The sequence below is a fragment of the Solanum verrucosum genome, unplaced genomic scaffold (assembly GCF_900185275.1).
Source record: "Solanum verrucosum unplaced genomic scaffold, falcon-dt-bn FXZP01000252.1, whole genome shotgun sequence".
NCBI classification, from domain to species: Eukaryota; Viridiplantae; Streptophyta; class Magnoliopsida; order Solanales; family Solanaceae; genus Solanum; species Solanum verrucosum.
The window spans coordinates 1784567-1805284 of NW_026019988.1; the positions used below are offsets into that span (position 1 = coordinate 1784567).

Below are 20718 nucleotides of genomic sequence, written 5' to 3' on the forward strand. Positions count from 1 at the left end.
ATTTTTCTTGCCATATGACTCACAGAAGAATCAACCATTATTCCTTTATGAGGAATTGTTTTATATTCCTAGACAGTTTTAGAAATTAAGTCCAGTAATTCTTGTCCATAGATTGCCTTTGATTGGGGGTCTTTCTTCATCAACTTGTCCCAAAAGTTATTATAATAAGTCCGGTATAAACAAGGAATTTGTTCCTCAGTAAAATCTACTTCTGGAACCCACTTATGAATCCATGGCACAAAAAATTCTATGAAGAAATAAATCTGCTCAATTTGTTGCAAATAGCAGATGTGTTCCTGCTGGTATAACTTGTTGAGGTCTGGAGAAACTTTTGTCCATTCTCTGTATAACTTTAGAAATGGTTCGGGCAATATCTTTATAGTTGGCCCGTGGTATGACCACCAATTTAAAAACCAATTTGGTAAAGGATTAACAAATATTTTTGCACATACTTTGATAAACCAAGTATGTTTATGTCTCTCATTGTTATAACAAAGAATTTTATTAAAGGCTTGGATATAATCTCAATAGGTAAATTTCACAGTGACTTTATTAAGGCTAAATTCTCTTTCGGTCATTGTGGAAATACCCCAATCTTCAATGGCAATAATTTGCTTTGTAATCATTTTGGAAAAGTTATAAACATTCGCACTTGTATTATATCCCGAAAAGTGTTCAAATTCAACACCCATACTTATCCAAAGATTTTCGTAATAGGTCCGAGTTTTGTATGACTCACCCGGGAAATAAAGTCCATTCAATAAATACCTTTGGAATATTTTCCATGGTTCTTCTTTTCTGTGTATATCAACATTTTCTAAGAGAAATATCATTTCTCTTTTCTCCACCTTTTCGTAGGTTTTCATATCATCAACCTCTTCTTTGGTTATTTCAGCAAAAGTATTACTTTGCTTTTGTGATAAATATGCTTGTAGTTGAGCATATAATGAATTATTTTCTGGAATATCTTCCAGATGGATTGATGACGAAGCTTTTTCATGCACCTTTGAGTTTAAATTATATAAACTCACTCCTCCTTTTTGTATTATAGGAGTATTTGATGAAGATCCATATGATGATCTCGATGAACTTGGGGACGATCTTCCCCTCCCTCGAGAGCTATTGCCCCTTCCTTGTCCCTTAGTTATCCAAGGATGTTCCATCCTACAAACAAAACATCAAAATTTATTCCCAATAAACATCAATATAATTATTTGCTTCTCCGATTTGTTGGAATAAGTCTATTATCATTCCATCTATAATCTTCCAACAAATAAGTTCTTTCAGATCCCTATTGAGAGGGAGAACTTTCAATATAGTAATTAATCTTTTTTCAGTAAAGAATAAGGAGATGGGGATATCACCAAGTTCAGAATTTTCGGAATCACTAGAATCGGTACTCATTTTGTATGTATTCTCTGGATATGAAGTCTAGAGGGAGTTATCACTTCCTTTCTTATATAGAATTTCGAAATCAAAAGGGGCTAACTACGCTTGCCACCTTGCAAACATTAATTTAGAAGCATCAAGTTTAAAATCTTTATCAAACATATATTTAACTGATTGAGCATCAGTTTTTATTATAAATTTCTGATTATATAAATCATCTTGAAATTTTAGAACACATTTTACGATAGTTAACATTTCATGAGCTATCGTTGCATATTTTTTCTGAGCATTGCTCCCCTTACCTGAATGAAAACGAATTAGATATTCATTATTATCATGCGGATTAATTTGTTTTAATATTCCACCATAACCAATATTGGACGCATCAGTCTCAACAATCTTTGGTCAAGCTGGATTAGCAAGAGTTAAACAAGGCAATAATTTAACCCTTTCTTTAATAGTTTTAACTAAATTAGTGAAACTATCAATCCAAGGTTTCTTATGATCCTTTTTTAGCCTGTCATATAAGGGGGCTAAATCGCGAGATAAATTCTTATAAAATGGGGAAATATAATATCAGGAAATTTTGACGCAAATTCAATAGATCATTGTATAGGGGTTATCTTCCCTTGGCAAATCAGATGACCTAAAAATCTGACTTCTGTTTGAAAAAGACTTATTTTTGGTTTAGAAATCACCAAACCATTTTGTATAACTATTTTCTTAAAAATATCTAAATGCTTAATATGCATCTCTGAAGTTTTTGAATAAACCAAAATATCATCAATATAAACAATGATGAAATCCAAATATGGATTGAAAATATCATTCATAATTTTTTGAAATTTAGAAAGAGCATTTTTTAAACCAAATGGCATTACATTCCATTCGTATTGTCCAAACGGAACATTGAATGTTGTTCTATATGAATGATCTTTAAAGATTTGAATTTGCCAATATCCAGATTTTAAATCAAATTCTGAAAAGATATTAGCATCGTATAATCTGGTTAATAAATCTTTTTTATTTGGAATAGGATACCTAATTCATTTTAAATATGTATTTAGAGGTTTATAATTTATAACTAACCTGGGAACACCGCGTTCCTTTTCTGCTGCATTGTTGACATAAAACGCAGTGCAAGACCAAGGAGATTTTGAAGGCTTTATCAGTCCTTTTTGTAATAAGTTATCTATCTCCTTTTTACAGAATTCGACCAATTCGGTGTTCATCTGACAAGGTCTTTATTTTGTAGGAATATTTTTCTCTGAGAAGTTGTCTTCATAAGGAAGAGTTACAATATGCTTTTTCTGATTCCAAAAAGCACTTGGATGATCAGCGCAAACATCAATGGCCATTTTTTCTGAAATCAATTTAATATTTTCTTGTACTTTAGTAGATTTTAAAGCATCGAAAATATTCATGCTAAATATCTCTAGCTGTAATGAATCAACATGCTCTTGCTTCATATCAATTAAAGCATTTATGTCTTGAGAAATTGGCTCGGTGATGAAAGTACAACTAATATCTTGATTTTTATAAGTAGTCGAAAATCCTTTAGCAGTTATTTTAGTAAAAGGATAAATTGTATTTATAAAAGGAGTTCCAAGAATAATAGGAGGGTATAACTGATTTTTTACCAGGAAAAAGAAGTGTGGAATACAAACTTTATTCTGGCAAATACGAGTGTTAGGCAATTTATACTTTATATCTAAAGCATGCCCAGAAGCAGATTTAACCACATGAGTAGTTTTTTTAAAGTATTTGGTAGGCACCAAACCTTCCTGAATGCAGCTTACATCTGCTCCACTGTCAATCATAGCAATATCAGTTATAGAAAAAGTATTATCAATTAATATAGTGCATTTAACATACCATTTATGAGCTGTAACAATTTGCATCATTCCTAAAAACATATTATGTTTAGGATCAGTGTTTATAGTTGTTGCCAAAGAATTATCTTCCCCTTTAGCAATATTCTTACCTTTATCATGAATTGCTTTAATTTGAGTAATCCGGTGATCATGAATAATCTGATTTTGTTTAATAGATTTAATTTCATGCTTTAAATATTCAATTTCTTCTTTTAAATCATCAAACGAAGTATCACGTACCATAATAGTTTGTTTAGAAGAAAGTCTATTATGAACTTCAGACAGGGAATAAGGGGCTGAATATTCATATTCATTTTTCAATTTTTCACTAATATTAGATGAATTAGAAGAACTAGTTTTACTAGCAGCGAGCTGAATAATTTTCTAACGCAAATTATTATCGGTAACTTCTTTTAAAAGTTCAATCACATTATCAGAAGAAATAGTGCATAAATTCATATCTTCAAATTGAGATTGTAATTTGTAAAATTCATCGTTTTCACAATAACAAATATCACCATGGCATTTACATGCATTAGTTGTATCTTGCTGGGGTTTATTCGAAGATTCGGGTTGATCTTCTTCAGTAGCATAACTCGCATCAGAATCATCATAATCTGATTCACAACCCGAAGTATATAAAAAACTATAAATCTTTTCCTGAATATCTTCATCGAGTTCTAGGGTCTTAAGCTTTTCAAGCTTACAATTCGGAGCAATATGACCAAATTTCCCACATTTATAACACTTAATTTTTGCAAGATCTCTTCTAGATTTATTTTTGGTAAATCTATTAGATTTACGCTGAGCTTTCCTTTCTTCTCTTTATTCTCTAGACCTTCGTCTAGATCGTCTTCGTTTCCGATGAGACCTATGAAGTTCTGATTTAGAATTCTCAATCTTGGCACCTTTAGATGTATCCGGTAATCCAAACTGGGTACAAAAGTCTTCTAATTGAGATCTTTCTCTCAGCTTATCAAGCTTAAGCTGTCTTGACAATTTTAACTCATTGCACAAATTTATGCCTTCTTGAGTACAAGCTCCTATAAGCTTTCCATAAGTATAAGTTCCATAAGGAATAATCCCTTGCGGATCTCTCAGTCTTTTTAACTCTTTCCACAAATAAAGGAGGTAAACCATTTATAAATTTGGCTTTCCAGAATTCTAATCCATTTTCTGGAAGTTCCATGACTCTACTCAAATAAGTATCTTTGTACCATCTAAACTCGCCCAAAAGTCTACATCTAAGACCATTCAGCAAGGATCTAATGGTTTCATATTGATTGGTAAATCTACCACTAAAATGTTCTAAAATAGTTAAGACTAGGGTATAAACAGCGTCTTCCCTATTTTTAAATAAGGCAAAACCTAAGTTATCCACTCTCTCCGTTTGCAGCTTTAGCATTTATCACTGCTGCTTTTGCATCTGTAGTCATATAATTATCCCACCAGCCTCTCAATTGGCAGGTAAATCCTGGAATGATCATCTTGCAAATGGTCCTATCAATGTTATTAACACTCTTACAGATTGTAGCGTACATAAGCATCCTATGAACAAGAATCGTCAATTGCCTAACTGCAAAACCATCAAGATTCCATTCATAAATCTCACTTCCACTATAAGAAGTGTTAGTCTGATTCCAATCTCTTTCCTCTATCAAGGCATCTTGAGGAGTAGGTCTGGGTTATAATATGTTTTAATACTAGGTTTTCTAGCATAAGTAGTATTACCACTATTCTTCTTTGGATATCCGCGAAGTTTATTAACTTCCATCTCCACTTGCGTCTTGAAATCAAAAGTGGCTTCCATTTCGTTTGCAAAATCTTCAGCAAGACTTATAGGTTTCGCACTTGCACCAAATTCTGAAAACTTTTTATCAAGCAGTTTTTCGAGATCATGAAGAGGTCTAAGAATAAAATCCTGAATCTCAGGATGTCTTTGAATTGGAACATCAGGTTGTTTAGACGTAGAAGCCTGCTCAGAAACGGGTTTCTTAGATTTAAGTTCATTATCAATTTGAACAATCAAATTTGTTAAATTATCTAATTTTTTGTCAAGAGAACAAATATGTTCGCCAATAACTTTAACATAAAGACCCAGATAATTATTCTGAGACATAATACTATTAATTTCATTGATACTTACTGTTACTACATCATTATCAATAAATTTTTGAAACACAATAAAAGTAATGCCAGTATTATTAGGTAATATGAACGGTGCTTGCGGAGGATAAATAGTTTTAATTATATTGCCTGATTCATCCTTATAAGATCTCTCAAGAACATTAATGAATAAAGGCAAATAAGTGGTTATAAACCAAAGTACAAAAAACATAATAGGATTATGAAAAGCACAAGTTTTATAAAACTCTTGAGAAATATTATTTAAATCGTCTTCACTATAAGTGTCGAAAAACCAAGTTTTAAATCGATTCCATTTATCACTTGCAAATTCATTTTGAATATATTTTCTTGCCAGTGAACCTAGACTAAAATCAATTTGATGTCCATTCATCATTAAGTATTATTAGGATCAAAATCCATCTCGGATGCAGAAGGAATATCATTATCAGAAATATCAGATGATTTATCCTTTGCTTGAACCACATTTAACTTAGGATCAATTTTAATTGTTTGTTTTTCTGCAAAAATAATGGATGATAAAGTATGCAGAGAAGCAACACGATTTCGAGCTGGACCATAAGTAGGCTCAATCGGGGAGATATGCTGAATTGCCAACAATTTTCTATTAGAAAAAGAATGTCTACTATACGGGACACTTTTATCATCAAACTGCATACAAATCTTTCCATCAGAATTTTGAGTGATATGAGAATACTCAGAGTTGGTAACCGCATAGGCCATATGCTCAGGTGGTATAACTGAATCAAGAATCCAAGTAGTAGGAAAATTAATTTCTTCCCATTTTATAGCTCTTCTAGTAGCGACCTTAGATTTGACGAAATTAGTTTCTAGCAAAATAGTTTGATCAGATGTATCATATAACTTACATCTAGGATTCAGAGTAGCAAGAAATTTAAAATAAATTCTATACAATAAACAAATTAATTCATTCAGGTGCATAATTATAACCATGCGTCTTTACATTTAAAGTTAGAGCATCTAATTTATTAGAATCAGTTAAAGATAACTGCAAATTCGACTGAGCATTAAAATATACTGGGCCATAAGCGATTGTAGATTCTATCGAACCCATCAAAGATTGTCGGAAATTTAAATTACGCACATCACGTAATGCTAAGAACGTTTCTGGTAACCATTTAAGAGTTAATGGTTTAAATGCAATCTGAACCATACCAACATGCAAAAATTTATATTGAGATTTATATATTTCAATATCTCACTTATTTAATTAACAAATAGTTTGTTCAGACGAATTTAACGCCAAAGACTGTTCAGTAGTTTTTATCAATTGTTTATTAGAGATTTTATCAAACCAACCATAGTCATAAATGGTTTTTATATTTACTTTAGGAATAGTCCATTTGTTTAACAAATCAAGATTTTGAGGTATATCTACCTCTTCTAGATGGGTAGATTTAATTTCTCCAAGATCCATAGAGAAGAGAAAATATCTATGCCGAAATACTTCACATCAGACTCATATATTGATAAAAAATTATATAAAAATATATTATTACGTGCACACATATAATTTATAATGATTAATTAATTATAATTAATATATATATATAATTAAATGATAAAAAAATATATTAAAAAATACATTATTACGTGCACGCATGTATTGATTTAGTATAAATAACTCAATAGAAATAAGTTGTGGTATTTTACCAACAAAAAAAAAAAGTTGTGTCATGTGATTCTGAATGTGAATAACTAGGTAAAGATATCAACATGGATTGTGGTGCACTGATGGAAGTGTATCACCCTTAATCAAAGGTCTCGGGTTCGAGCCTTGGGTATGGAGAAAATCTTGTTGGGAGGGCCACCCCTGAATGGGTCCTGCAGTGCGCGATCCGAATTTAGTCGGAACTCCAATGTGGCCTCCAAACACCGGGGGAAAAACAAAAAAATTAGGTAAAGATAAATTATGAGCTGTTAAAAGTCTTTGCCCATCTCATATCCCATTAATTAATTAATACTACAAGTTGGCATTAGATCAGTACAATATATTTTCTAGTTGTTGATACTTATAGTTTGATGATTACTTTTTCTATTAATTTATTTGTGTAATTTTAACTTGATAAGATAAGAGTTGGAGTTGATTATGATATTTGTAATTGATCAAATTTATTTTCTATAACATTTTATACTTCAATTTTATTTTGTAATCTGTCCACATTTTATATTTCGTCCTCCTTTTTGGACTTCAGCGAAATGTTATTATCCTGTCATTATACTCAAAGAAAAATGATAAATACAAAAATAACAAAGCATCATCAGATTCGAAGTATGTTTGAACAATTAGAATTACTAGAATTCCACGTTGGATATCGAACTATTTAGCCTAGAATTATACTTATATAAATGTATTTGGAACAATATCTTTTAACTTGCCAATAAGTTAAAATATAAGTAAGAAAATTGTTTATTTTTCAAAAATAAATACACACAACCAATGTTAGTTTCCAATTTCATTTTTTCCCATCAATTACATCTTTGCTTACACAGTCAAATCACATCATGCTTGGATGTAATGAATATATAAATATGTGTTTGCAATAAAGAAAAACGCTACACAATTACGCGATCTACTCACTATTTTTTTTATTTTATAAAGTCAAAAACAATTAAGTGACCAGAATAATTAAAAAAATTAATCCAAATTTATATGGACCAAACTCAATAAATGTATATATGTCTACACGATCATAGATATAAATAAGCCAAAAATATTTCATCAATTTTCGGAAGAGCTTTCAATTCATTATTTGAACCGTTCATCGATTAAAATATTTTGAAATTATGATTCTAAGATAAATTTATTTCACCAGAGTAAGATAATCAAAAGTTTGATGAGATACGATGAGATATTCATAATTAAATTTATACTATTTAGTTAACAACACAATTTTATTCTGAAATAAATTTATAACCTTAATCAGACATAATATAAAATTAATTCCAAACTTAAATTCCAAATTATTCATCATGTGCCCTTAATAATTAATATACCAGCAAAAATAGGGAGTCAAAGTTTATATGAAATTAAAAATGATGAGTTGTTATGAAAGTGATATTTAACCCTTCCATGTTTCATTAATCTACAATTGATAATATTAAAATAATCTAGTTACCTACATATAGTTGACGTTAATGACTTTTATAGAAGCGTGTCACCAAATTTATATGAGATAAAATATGCAATTATAATTAACCATGGTTAAATAAAATGTGAGAATACATATTCAATATATGCAAATATTGATTTAGCGTAAAGAACTGAACAAAGATAACTTGTGGAACTATAATAAAAGAGACATTTAGTGCAATAAAAGTTGAGCGAGATGGGAGAGTGGTGAGCAAGATGGGATAGTGGTGAGCAATATCGGAGAGAGGAAAGAGGAGAGCAAGATTTTCTATGTATCCCAGATATGCGTGAATCCATTTGGATATAATGTATCTAGAACAAACTACACTTAAATTTGACCTCATGTACATGAGATACATGTATCTTGAGACCGGAGGCACCAAAATTTGATAAGATAAATAACATTGCAAACTAGAGTGTATCTAAGTAATTACTTCCTAAAGTAGTGATATTCATGTAAGTTCCCTAATATTTGTTACCGCAAAATTATTTAGCGGCAATTAGGACCGTCTCAACCATAAGGCCACTAAAGCAATCGCTTGGGTCCCTAATTATTTAGGGCCCCCAATTTATTTTATATATATATATATATATTACCAATTGTTTACTTTATTTTATGTGGAGGTCATTGTAATAATTGAGAAACAGAATAGTGTTTGGTTAACTGTAGTATCCTTTCTTACGTGGCTAGTGGCTACCTATTTGTAGACTTGATTATATGTTGACGAGTATCATGAACCCACATTATTATTCTTATATTCCCCTTTTTATTTTTATCCTCTCATTATTGAATATTATGAAGTCTGCCAAAAGATAAAAGCTTTTGCATTATGCAAAATATATTGTTATGTGTTTATAAATAGATCAAACTTATTTTTTGGTGTATTCTTTAAATTTCAAGCACTGCAACAAATCAATACTTTAATATCATTATATCAACTTATCAAATTGAGCGCAACTATTTCAATATCATTATATAAGCCTTTTAAATTCTTGAGTCACGTTGTATTATTTTAACTTTATGTTATATTTTTTTCAATTAAAAATTTTCATTATTTACATTCTTACTTCATAAGGTTTGCATATATCCAGCCTTTTCGAGACTTCACTTGTAGGATTATATTGAGTATGCTATAGTTATTCAATTTATATATGACAACTAAAAAAAATAAGACCTCGCTATGTAGTTTGGCTTTAGGCCCCCAAACTTGTTGAGACAGTCCTAGCGGCAGTTAAGTTAATATCATTGCATCTAGAGCCGTTAGAACCTTTAACGATATTTATATGTATTATAGATTATAGATAACCATATTATATTATTATCGCTAAATATAATAACAATAATTATATTACTATGGTTAAATAATGGGGAAATGCCCAAGATAGTCTCTTATCTTTGGGTTAAGACTCAAAATCATCCTTGTATTTTTACATGGAGCACGAATCCTCATGTTTGGTGTTTTCCTAAACTTTTGCCTATTTTTTAATATTAATTTTGTACACAATTTTATGTATGGAGTATTCAAATGTTTTTTTTTAATAAATATTTAGTGTTTGTGTCGTGATTTTCCTATTTATAGAAAAATCACTTTTTGAAATGTTCTAAGTATAAAACAATTTGAGAAATACTTAGAAAAGAGTTGCCACTTAATTTTTTAAGGAAATCAAGAAAACTTATAATTTTTCAAAGATTTAAACAGAAAAAATCATTTGAAAATACGAAAAAGGATTCGGGGTTCAATTTACACTTCGAGAAGGGTTTAAACATTCGAAGTATCCGCTAACATGCGGTTGACCTGTGACTTGATTAAAATATATTTGACTATTTTTAGAAAAAATAATAATTTAACATAAAAATTAATAACTTATAATATATTTGATTAAGAAAATAATTAAATAAATGACGCATTTTATTTCATTTTATTTTTTTAGAGGAAGGGATCCAAAATGATACATTTGACTTGAAATACAAGTGATTGAAATATTAATAAAACTAGATTAATTAGAATTTATTTAATTCATTTTGAAATAATAATTTAAACCAATTTAATAAATTAAAGCATGAATATCATTTTGAATTAATTGACTAAACTTTTTGAGAAAATGACTAAGTAAGCATTATTATTTTTTAATTAATTGTAAAGGTTTTGACTAACATTTTTAAAGTTTATTTGAGAAAAGTACTTTAACTTAAAACAATTTTAAAAATGAGTAAAATATGATTAAGCAAAAAGCATTAAAGAACATCTCTTTTAAGAACAAAAGGTTTAACTTAATTGAAGATATAAAATTTTGACCAATCTACTTGATTAATAAAATAAATAATCACAAAAACATGAAATATATTAAAATTAAACCAACACAATGAAAATAACTCATCTTTTGGGGAATCTAATTAAGTTAATTAACAATTCTAAAATTAGAGTTAATGATAAGAAAACCAAACAATAAATAAAGACAATTAAATAATTTAAAGGTAAAGGTGAAATGAATTTGGGCCCCCTTTGACATTAACTCATTGTTGCCTGAAAAATTGGGTTGTTGGTCCATTTCTTCACCCTTTATATTCAGCATGCATACTAATGTATATCAGCTGTATATCTTTGTATATTTGCCTTTTTCCACCTTCGTTTTTGACTTCCAAGAGCCCTATTCTAGCTTCCAAACTTTGCATAAAGGCTGACTCTAGAAAAATGGAGATGTTTGGTGTCGGTCCGACTCGAATGCACGTAAAGGAGTCCACCTTGGACTCAAATACACATCACATGTAAATAAAAAGGATAAATATTAATAAACTCACAAATTCTCTATTAAATTAAACAGTAGAGAGCTTAAGACCTAAATAATTATGAATTATGTATATCAAGGGACATACATCACTTAAAGGGAGGATTAAAGAAGAAAACAAAAAAAAAAAATCAAAGAGATATTCCCATAATTATCACTAGCATGAGACTTAATTGTGAACAAGAGATAAATCTCCTAAACATGATCAACACTTAAAACATACACATGTGAACATTAACCGGAAGTAAATTTCAAGGGAAAACAAAATAATGAAACAAGATTGGAGAAAGAGAAGATTAAAATATTATCTAATTCTTAAAGAACTACTACAAAACAAACTTTAATGGTATAATTTCATCAAAGGCAGCAAATCAATTTTTGCTGATTTGAAAGCAAATACGAACTTTCTTAAATAACTAGAAGTTAAGCACATAAACTCAACATAATAATTTTCACACTTTTTCATTAAGGTTTTTCCATAGACAATGCCTAAATCGCATAAGTAAAATGACTTTATATCTTAATACCTAAGCTATCACAGCAGCTAAAATATTTAACAACAGTCTAGTATTAGCTCAAAATATTCGAAAAGGCTGTCAACTAAGGACAGAACCAACACACTTTTGTTAACAATCTTCACATAGAGTATCGAACTCACAAAATATGCTACATTGAAACGGAATACAAAAGGAAGTGAGGTTATCTTTTTTCGGGCAGCGACTGGAACGACGAGCTTAACCACGAAGAACTTCCACCATTGTGAGCAGATTTTGATGAGCTTCGATAAATAAAATAACTTCAAATTCGAATAGAAATGACTCAAACTCTCTTCTTCTTCTTTTTCAGGTTGTTCTCTCTGTATTTTTTTTTTTGTCTCTCCCCCCCCCCCGCCCCCCCGCCCCCTTAGCTCAAAATATACGAAAAGGCTGTCAACTAAGGATAGAACCAACACACTTTTGTTAACAATCTTCACATAGAGTATCGAACTCACAAAATATGCTACATTGAAACGGAATACAAAAGGGAAGTGAGGTTACCTTTTTTCGGGCAGCAACTGGAACGGCGAGCTTAACCACGAAGAACTTCCACCATTGTGAGCAGATTTTGATGAGCTTCGAAAAATAAAATAACTTCAAATTCGAATAGAAAAGACTCAAACTCTCTTCTTCTTTATTTTTGGGGCTGTTCTCTCTGTATTTTTTTTTTGTCTCCCCCCCCCCCCTTAAAACGTTCATGAAATGGGAGTATTTATAGTGGGAGAATGGAATCGATTGGGGGGTAACCAGTGAGGAAGATTGGATTTCAAAATTCAAATATTTCTTGGAAAGGAAAACGTTGAAAGTTGTCAATAGTATCAATTTGTACAATCTTCAACGGATTGAGGAGGATCGTCCGATTTCAAGTGAAAGGCGAGTGAGGTGTGAGATTTCGACACCTCACTATTCTCAAACGGCTATTGTACGAGAGGATAAGGAGATAGAGGAGAGGACACGACTTTTTTCCGGAATTGCCGGATCGATGCGACCGATCATTGTTCTTTGTGAGGAAGAAGACATATAGGGGTCGTAGGGTATTGCTGGATTTTGGGGTGAAAAGTATGTGGGCCGGGTCGTTTGATGTTGTTAGGTTTTGTACGTAAATTGGACTGGCAATTGGAGAAAAATGGAATTGAGGAAGTTGGGCTACTGGGATGTTGCTGGAATATTGGAATTATGAGAATGAGCTAGAGGAAAGGAAATAAGAATTGCATTGTATTGGGTAAGCTGAATTGGGTCTGCTAATGGGAAGAATTGGGTCATGGGAACAGGCCCATTTTTTGGTCTTTTAGAGGGTTAAGGATAGTAAATTTCATATATGACATATATTATAGTACTATTTTCAAGTTATAGCAGTAGATTTAGACTTTCAAGTTATAACATTAAAAATTTCAGGTTGTAACATATTATCAAAAAAAAATAAAAAATTAATAATTAAAAACATTTGATTCGAAAAGAATAAACTGATAAAAAGAAATAAAATAAAACATTTCTGAAGGAAAAAATGAAAAAAACGGAAATAGGGATGGCTTTTAAGTTTGAATTAAATTAAGATAATTATTAATTAGCATGAATTCAGGAATTTCAAACTAATTAAGAATATTCAGTTTCCTTAATTCACTCCAATTTGTTAAAATTAATTTAAAAATCAGATTTTATCCATTTTTCTTTTATGTTTCTCTCTCTTTGTTTTCTTCCAGAAATTGAGACTGGCGACAAATTGATTTTTTTTTTGTTGAAAAAATGTGTTTTGTTTGTGATGGACAACTACGTATCAATATTAATTAAACATGGCGGAAGATGGATTGCTTCAGGTGAGTATTTTTAATTGTTTACTGTTTTTATTTGGATTTCAATGAAATAGAAAAAAAATGAAACTGTAAAGCGTCACTATATTGAATGTGATATTTTTTTTTGTATAAACAATACGTTTTGTTCATAATACTTATTATTTGTTGTGAAATTGTAATATTAGTGATTTTCTTGGTAAGTTTCTGTTTTTTGGTAGTGGTTTAGTGACATCATATTAATGATAAATGGTTTTTTTCTTGGTAAGTTTCTGTAATATTATTGATTACTGGTTTTTTTCGTGAAAAAATAAATTAGAATGTATAGTTTTGAATGAATTTGTTAGTGTAATTATAATGAATTTGGTACGAAAGTGTATTCAGTAATGTGAAAAAAAGGTTATTTAGAATTTTGAAGAATTATATGACAGTTGTTTTAAGTTAATATGAAAGTGTGTTAACTAGTTAGTAAAAAAATTTATTTTGAAGTTTGAATAAGTGTATTAAAAATGTTTTAAGTTGGTATGAAATGTGAAATGTTATTATTTATATAAGTTTTGTCAATTATGCATAAATTTGTGCTAAAGGAATGAACTATTTGGTATGAGAAATATATAAATTTGGTATAAATGATGATTGGATGTATGAATTTTGTAATAAGTAGGTATGAAATCTGTTTTATTTTTTAAAATGAAATATGTTTATAGTTTACTGTCTGAATGATTCTTGTATGAAAAAATAATGACAAGTGTGTATAATTTTATTTTTTTTGTATTATGTAAGACTAATTTTTATTTTTTTTAATGAAACAGGGAAATATGTTGATTTTCAGATAGAGGGGATTATATATGAGTATTCTAGTCTTTATAGTGGTCTAGTAAGTGCGATAACATCGCAGCTAATGATAGATGCTAATATTCACAATATAGAGATAAAATCTATAGTTAGTGATAGATGTCCCCCTGTTAGTATCCACAATGATGTAGGTGTGCGGGTTTTTTTAGATCAAAAGAAATCTAATGTAGATTTCTTTACGAAATATCCATTGTGCATAACTTTGAAGAATATAGCAATAGATCATCAGGATTCTATAGTTGTTGTTGATAGGAGACAATCTGATGTTAGTAGAACACTAACTAACTTTGATTTATACTCCAGCAACTCCATCCGCTTGATAGGAGTGAATTTAGATGGAGTTGTCGATGAGAATACTGATGAAGGAAATGGAGTAATCAGTTACCTTTCTAATTTATTTATAGCTGAAAAACAGATTTACAATGATAAAGAAACACTTATGGAGGTTATGCGACATTATGGAGTTGTGGAAAAATTCAGATTTCTTGTGACTCGTTCTAGTTCATCTTGGTAAGGATTTTATTTATTGTTTGAATGTGTATTTATTTTGTAGTGTATTTGGTATATCAATTTTTGATGGATTTTTTTTTGTTTTTTAAACAGTTATTACCTGAAGTGTCCTGCTGATAATTGTTCCTGGATGATGAACTCATCATGTTTGAATCAATCGAAGATATTTAAAATTAGAAAGTACTGTGTGGAACACACTTGTTCCGTTAGAGATAGAGTGTATGCAAGGCGTCAGGGAATAACTGACGTTGTAGTTGTTTTAATAATGGATAAATTTATTGATCCATCGACTGTATACACTCCAAAAGATATAGCGGAAGACGTTTTGAAAGTGCATGATGTTGCGCTAACATACATGCAGGCCTGGAGAGCTAAAGAAAAGGCGATAAAATTGGTGCGTGGAGATCCAGCCAAATCATATGCCAAACTTCCAGGTTTTTTTTAGAACTAAATTTTGTATTTTATATTACTGAGTAAATTGGTGTGAATTTTAACAATGCAACAATCTGGCATGCAGTTTGTTTACATACTAAATTCCCAATATCCATTTGGTTTCCTTTCTGTATCCAATTAATATCCATTCTGTATATAATTTGAATATAATTGGTGTCCATATTTTATCCAGCTAGTATATTTGTTGTGTTGTAATGTTCAGCTATATAATTATAAAATTAATTGTAAAAACTGAAAAAATTCCAAGTTATCTATACATATTGGAGCAGACATATCCTAGTTCGGTTTTAAAATTAGAAAGGACGGAATGTGATAAATTCTTATATGCATTTGTTGCATTAGAAGCATGTATTAGAGGTTGGGAGTATTGTAGGCCAATTGTAGTTGTTGATTGGGCAGCTTTGAAAGGCGCATATGGTGGTACAATGTTGACTGCAAGCACTATGGATCTAGGAGGTATTTTTTTAATCGTTTACATTTATAATCAACAATAAATTTGTATGATATTTTGTTTTAATTAATGCATCAGGTCACATACTTCCACTTGCTTATGCCATAGTGGATTCTGAGAATGATGCATCATGGACCTGATTCTTTGAACAGTTTACGGAAGTATATGGAGAAAGGAAAAACATGTGTTTTATGTCAGATAGAAACGAGAGCATATGGAAAGGGACTGCCAGAGTATATCCTGGATTGGAACATTTTGCTTGCATATGGCATTTATGCTGTAATGTTTTGAAGAACTTCCATAGGAATACTGAAGATTTGAAGAAGCTATTTTTTACAATGGCAAAGGCTTATGCTATACAACAATTTGAGGCGATTATGCAAAGAATAGACCATATAGATCCAAGAATAAGAGATTATTTATATGATATTGGGTATAGCAAGTGGTCAAGGGCGTATTCAAAATGTAAGCGAACATGGACCATGACTTCAAACGTAGCCGAATCTTTGAATAATGTTAACAGGATAGCAAGGAGGTTGCCAGTGATTTCACTTCTTGAATTTATGAGGGTAACAGTTCAAAGATGGATTCATAAGCACAACGAGGAGGCTGCAAAAACTAGATCAGAGCTTACAAAAAAATATGATCTTATGCTCCAGAAAAGTATTGCTTTGTTTAGCAGTATGAGGGTATGATTTTCCCTTTATTCATTATTATTTAAATGTATTCATGTATTCAATTAGTATGATTATTGAATTAATTTAGTATAAATTGCCAAATAGAATAAACAGTACCTTTTTTTGTGACTTGTTTTTTTGTAACAGTATTTTAATGATCAATATTTTTGTGTGTTAGGTAATACCATCAACAGTTGATATGCATGTTGTTGTTGATGGACCAAAGCGGTACATAGTAAATTTAAACACTAAGATGTGTAGTTGCGAAAGATTTCAAAATGATGAGATACCGTGCGGGCATGGAATAGCATTTCTTAGATACAGAAGACTGCATGAAACAGATTAATGCTCTCCTTTTTATAGCAATAGGAATTTTCAAGATACATATGCCATCCCTGTTGAACCTCTCCCATGCGAGAGTACATGCGATATACCAAGTTATATTTCAGAGCCTAAATTGATGCCGCCAGGTCCAAAGAGAGCAGCAAGAAGACCACAACTTGAACGCTGGGAAAGGGTTTGCTGATGTAAAATTCAAAAGGTCTAAAGTTACTTGCAGTAGATGTCATCAAGTTGGCCACAACAGGACAACATGTTCAAATTATCCTGTGCAAAAAAAATGATTATTTGTTTGGTTAGACTATATAAAATTTTAATTTTGTTTTGTCTTTTAGACTCATGTTTTGTTTTGATATGAAACATAATTTGTTTGAAATGCATTATAACTAAGTGTTTAATATACTGTTCATTTTTTATACGCGATGCATTCATTAATCATACAAATTGCATACTATTGGAAATAAAATTTATTTCAATTTAATATATAAGATAGTGTTAATATTAGTGACAATTATACAAGGTAATTATGGAATGCATTTGGTATCCTGAGTAATTAATGTAGTTTATCATGAATATTAATTTGGTTTCCAACTTGTGTCCTACTATAAATGAAATTAAAATAATTTTTTTACCAATCTTATTCAGGTGTCATTCAAATACTAACTTCAGTTTATATCAAATCTTTATACCAATTCATACATACAATATTCCAACAATCAAAACATTAAAGTCAGAGACATACATGTATTAATCAGATTTCATACACATTCCATCCAAAAATATGTTTAGAATATAAAGTAAGCATAATGTGATATTTTTAGAAAAAAATCGCTAGTTTGACAATTAATCCAATTTCATACACTTTTGACAATTAATAGACAAATCGCTATTTTCATACAAATTTAATAATTCATATCATATACACAGTTAATAGACAGACACTAAAACACAATTCATACCATTATATGACAATAAATACAATACCTAACATTCAAACATTAAAATTGGATACTAATTATTAGATAAAGTTGGTTCATGATCTCTAAATTGGTATTATTTTTTAATCTAGTTAGTAATACACATTAATATCATTAAGTCTAAATGTTGAATCAAAATGGTCTGCAATTTGTATAAAACTGGCATCCCGGAAAATGGTATATTCAATGTGTAATATATACCCCAAAAAGTGAATCCAACTGGTATGAAGTCTGTATATAACTGGCATCCCGATAAATGGTAATTCTTTTGTAGATGATATCTGACTGGAATTAAACATATGATATTATATATCATCAAATACTTTAACACAAAAAATTGTCCAAAAGTTTAAAAAAATAAAATGTTGTTCTAAAAAAGTAGAAGGTGCAATAGACTATATCTAATTTCCTGTCCGTTGTCTTGGTGTAGGATAGTTGGTGGTATCCGGAACATGTTCTTTTGCTATGCAAGGTCCACCAAATTTGCTAGCAACCGTACCAGTAACTTCACTCTCACTGATCGCACCATCCTCATTCTTTGTTTTTCCATAATGCCAAAGGATTGCGGCATACCTTTGACGATAGTACTTTGCATCGATATCAATAGAATGCATATCAAAAACATCATTACTGATGTATTCAACAAATAGACATGTGTACAAACCACAATCACTGAAAAAATGAAAAAAATAAGAAAGAAAAAAAATTAAGAAATAAATTAATTTAACTCTTTTCTAATGAAATCAGTAAAGTATAGAAATACGTACTTTGAAATATCTTCTTGTTGAGGAGCATGCATCATATGCTTGATATCAAGTGGGTGGGATTGAGACTTATGTACATATTAGGGAGTTTATTTGCATACCAATCAAGCCTTTTACCATAAAATCCAGTGCTCGTCAAAAATAGTGGTATCATTGTTGCAAGTTTACCAACTGCTTCATTTACTTTCTTGGTGTGAACAGATCCTCCCTTCATCGAGTCGTATACATGTAGACATCTAAGCTTGATTCTGAATACAACCAAAAACCAATGAAATTTCTCACTAATATTGACAGGAATAATGACATTGTCAACACTGTCCCAAGGAATGTTGGCCAGCAGTTTGAAGCCTCTAATGCATTGTCCAACATCATGGTCGGGAGAAATGGATCTCATGTCGCAATTTGACTCTCTCCATTGTTTCTCAATGTTATCAACCCACGTCATAAACCGACAGTCAACTGTACTGTATGATAGTGGTATGGGAGAGTACTTTGCCTTCTTTCGCAGATAATACATAATGGTATTAACGTGCTGTTAACATTTAAAAATACATTAAAAATGTTTCAAATATATACAGAATGCATATAAATTCCATTCACCATCATGTTTAGTGCATTGTTCATGAAAGTTTATTTTTATTCCAAATTAAATCAAAAATCATATCAAATGCATACATGAACACTGTATACCAAGTTTATTCAGAAATCATTCAATATGCATACAACATGGATATATATATTTTAAAATATATTTTAAACAGAAACTACAAATATAAGTACAAAAATCTGGAATACGAGTTTTAAATTAACTATTTAAAAGGTTGATATATAAGACTTATCCCGTCTTCCCATGGCCTGCCAGGTTTAACCATTATGTTGAAAAAAATCCTTTTCTGCAACTTTGACAACACCAAAGTCCATTTGAGGTTTAAAACTATCTTTGAGCTTTGAATAAGCAGATTTCCTATGAACAGTAAGAATATATTAAAAACAGTGTATACAAATTGATTGGATAATATTGAAAGAAAAAAAATTGCTTTATTTTTTATTTACACATATACCTGCCACACCTAGATGAGACATCTTTGAAAACCCATTTGTTAAACTCATCGATCAACTCAGTTGCAACCTCAAACCCATTGTGACTTTCAAACGGATGTTTAATACGAAATAAAATAGGAACTCTTTTTGAACTGCTTTCGCCTTCTGACAACCGAATATACGGAGATATGTCATACTTGCCGGGGTTCCTATTTCTTGGTTGCACATTTGGGGTTGTATTAGCATTGAGAATTGGATCAAGTGCAACAATCTGAGTCATAGTAAAATCTGGATAATCATCCAATGTTGGTGGTTTTGAATTTGATGATCCAGGTATGTCAGCATTAAAAACAACACCAATTGTTTGGTCATTTGACTTCTGAGCTTCATCTATATATTAAAAAAAATAATGTTAAACAAACTTTGAAAGTGAATATACATATCATAATAAGATTGAAATGCATACCATCCGTGTTTGAAGTATGAACGTATTCCCTCATTGAAATTGAAGGTTGATCCATTGGAGCTTTTTCAGATTCTTCAACATGTTGACGGGCATCATCCTAATGCATGACATAATATAAAATTCAATCATAAAATAATGCGAAAAATTGTCGCATATAAAATTTATACAAGATTAATACAAAAGTTTAAACAAACAACAATAACATTTCACTAATGTTGCCTTCATTTTCCAGTATTGTGAAGGCAACATAAAAAATTGAACAATAATAGTTAAAACATTATTAATACAGAAAGTTAATAAAAAATTTATAGTTAGTGAACCAACATAAAAAATTGAACCAACATACTGGAAACTGAAATTATTGTTAATACCAAAATTGAACCAACATAAAAAATTGAACCAACATACTGGAAACTGAAATTATTGTTAATACCAAAATTGAACCAACATAAAAAATTGAACAATAATAGTTAAAACATTATTAATACAGAAAGTTAATAAAAAATTTATAAC

At 30.3% G+C, this 20718-nt stretch overlaps 3 protein-coding genes across 3 annotated transcripts in view; all 3 read left to right on the forward strand.

The window, feature by feature from the left end:
* The window catches only part of LOC125818788 (putative late blight resistance protein homolog R1B-14), a 128389-nt gene that overhangs the window by 94197 nt on the left and 13474 nt on the right, over nucleotides 1-20718 (forward strand). The window lies entirely within an intron of this gene.
* LOC125818846 (uncharacterized) lies at nucleotides 13676-16081 on the forward strand. The gene is made up of 5 exons (XM_049498363.1): nucleotides 13676-13699; nucleotides 14505-15037; nucleotides 15131-15471; nucleotides 15833-15946; nucleotides 16020-16081. The coding sequence occupies exons 1-5, from the start codon at nucleotides 13676-13678 to the stop codon at nucleotides 16079-16081; spliced, it is 1074 nt and encodes a 357-aa protein (XP_049354320.1).
* LOC125818847 (uncharacterized) lies at nucleotides 16124-17144 on the forward strand. Its single transcript, XM_049498364.1, has 3 exons — nucleotides 16124-16630; nucleotides 16797-16846; nucleotides 16982-17144. The coding sequence occupies exons 1-3, from the start codon at nucleotides 16124-16126 to the stop codon at nucleotides 17142-17144; spliced, it is 720 nt and encodes a 239-aa protein (XP_049354321.1).

What these genes read in the sequence shown, in the direction of transcription:
- LOC125818847 (XM_049498364.1), top strand. Translation starts at nt 16,124, where the DNA reads ATGTGTTTTATGTCAGATAGAAACGAGAGCATATGGAAAGGGACTGCC. An exon ending in CTTTGTTTAGCAGTATGAGG is followed by an intron (nt 16,631 to 16,796) that starts GTATGATTTTCC and finishes TTTGTGTGTTAG; the next exon opens with GTAATACCATCAACAGTTGA. An exon ending in GTTGTTGATGGACCAAAGCG is followed by an intron (nt 16,847 to 16,981) that starts GTACATAGTAAA and finishes TCCTTTTTATAG; the next exon opens with CAATAGGAATTTTCAAGATA.
- LOC125818846 (XM_049498363.1), top strand. Translation starts at nt 13,676, where the DNA reads ATGGCGGAAGATGGATTGCTTCAG. An exon ending in CGGAAGATGGATTGCTTCAG is followed by an intron (nt 13,700 to 14,504) that starts GTGAGTATTTTT and finishes GTTGATTTTCAG; the next exon opens with ATAGAGGGGATTATATATGA. An exon ending in ATCATATGCCAAACTTCCAG is followed by an intron (nt 15,472 to 15,832) that starts GTTTTTTTTAGA and finishes TTGTTGCATTAG; the next exon opens with AAGCATGTATTAGAGGTTGG.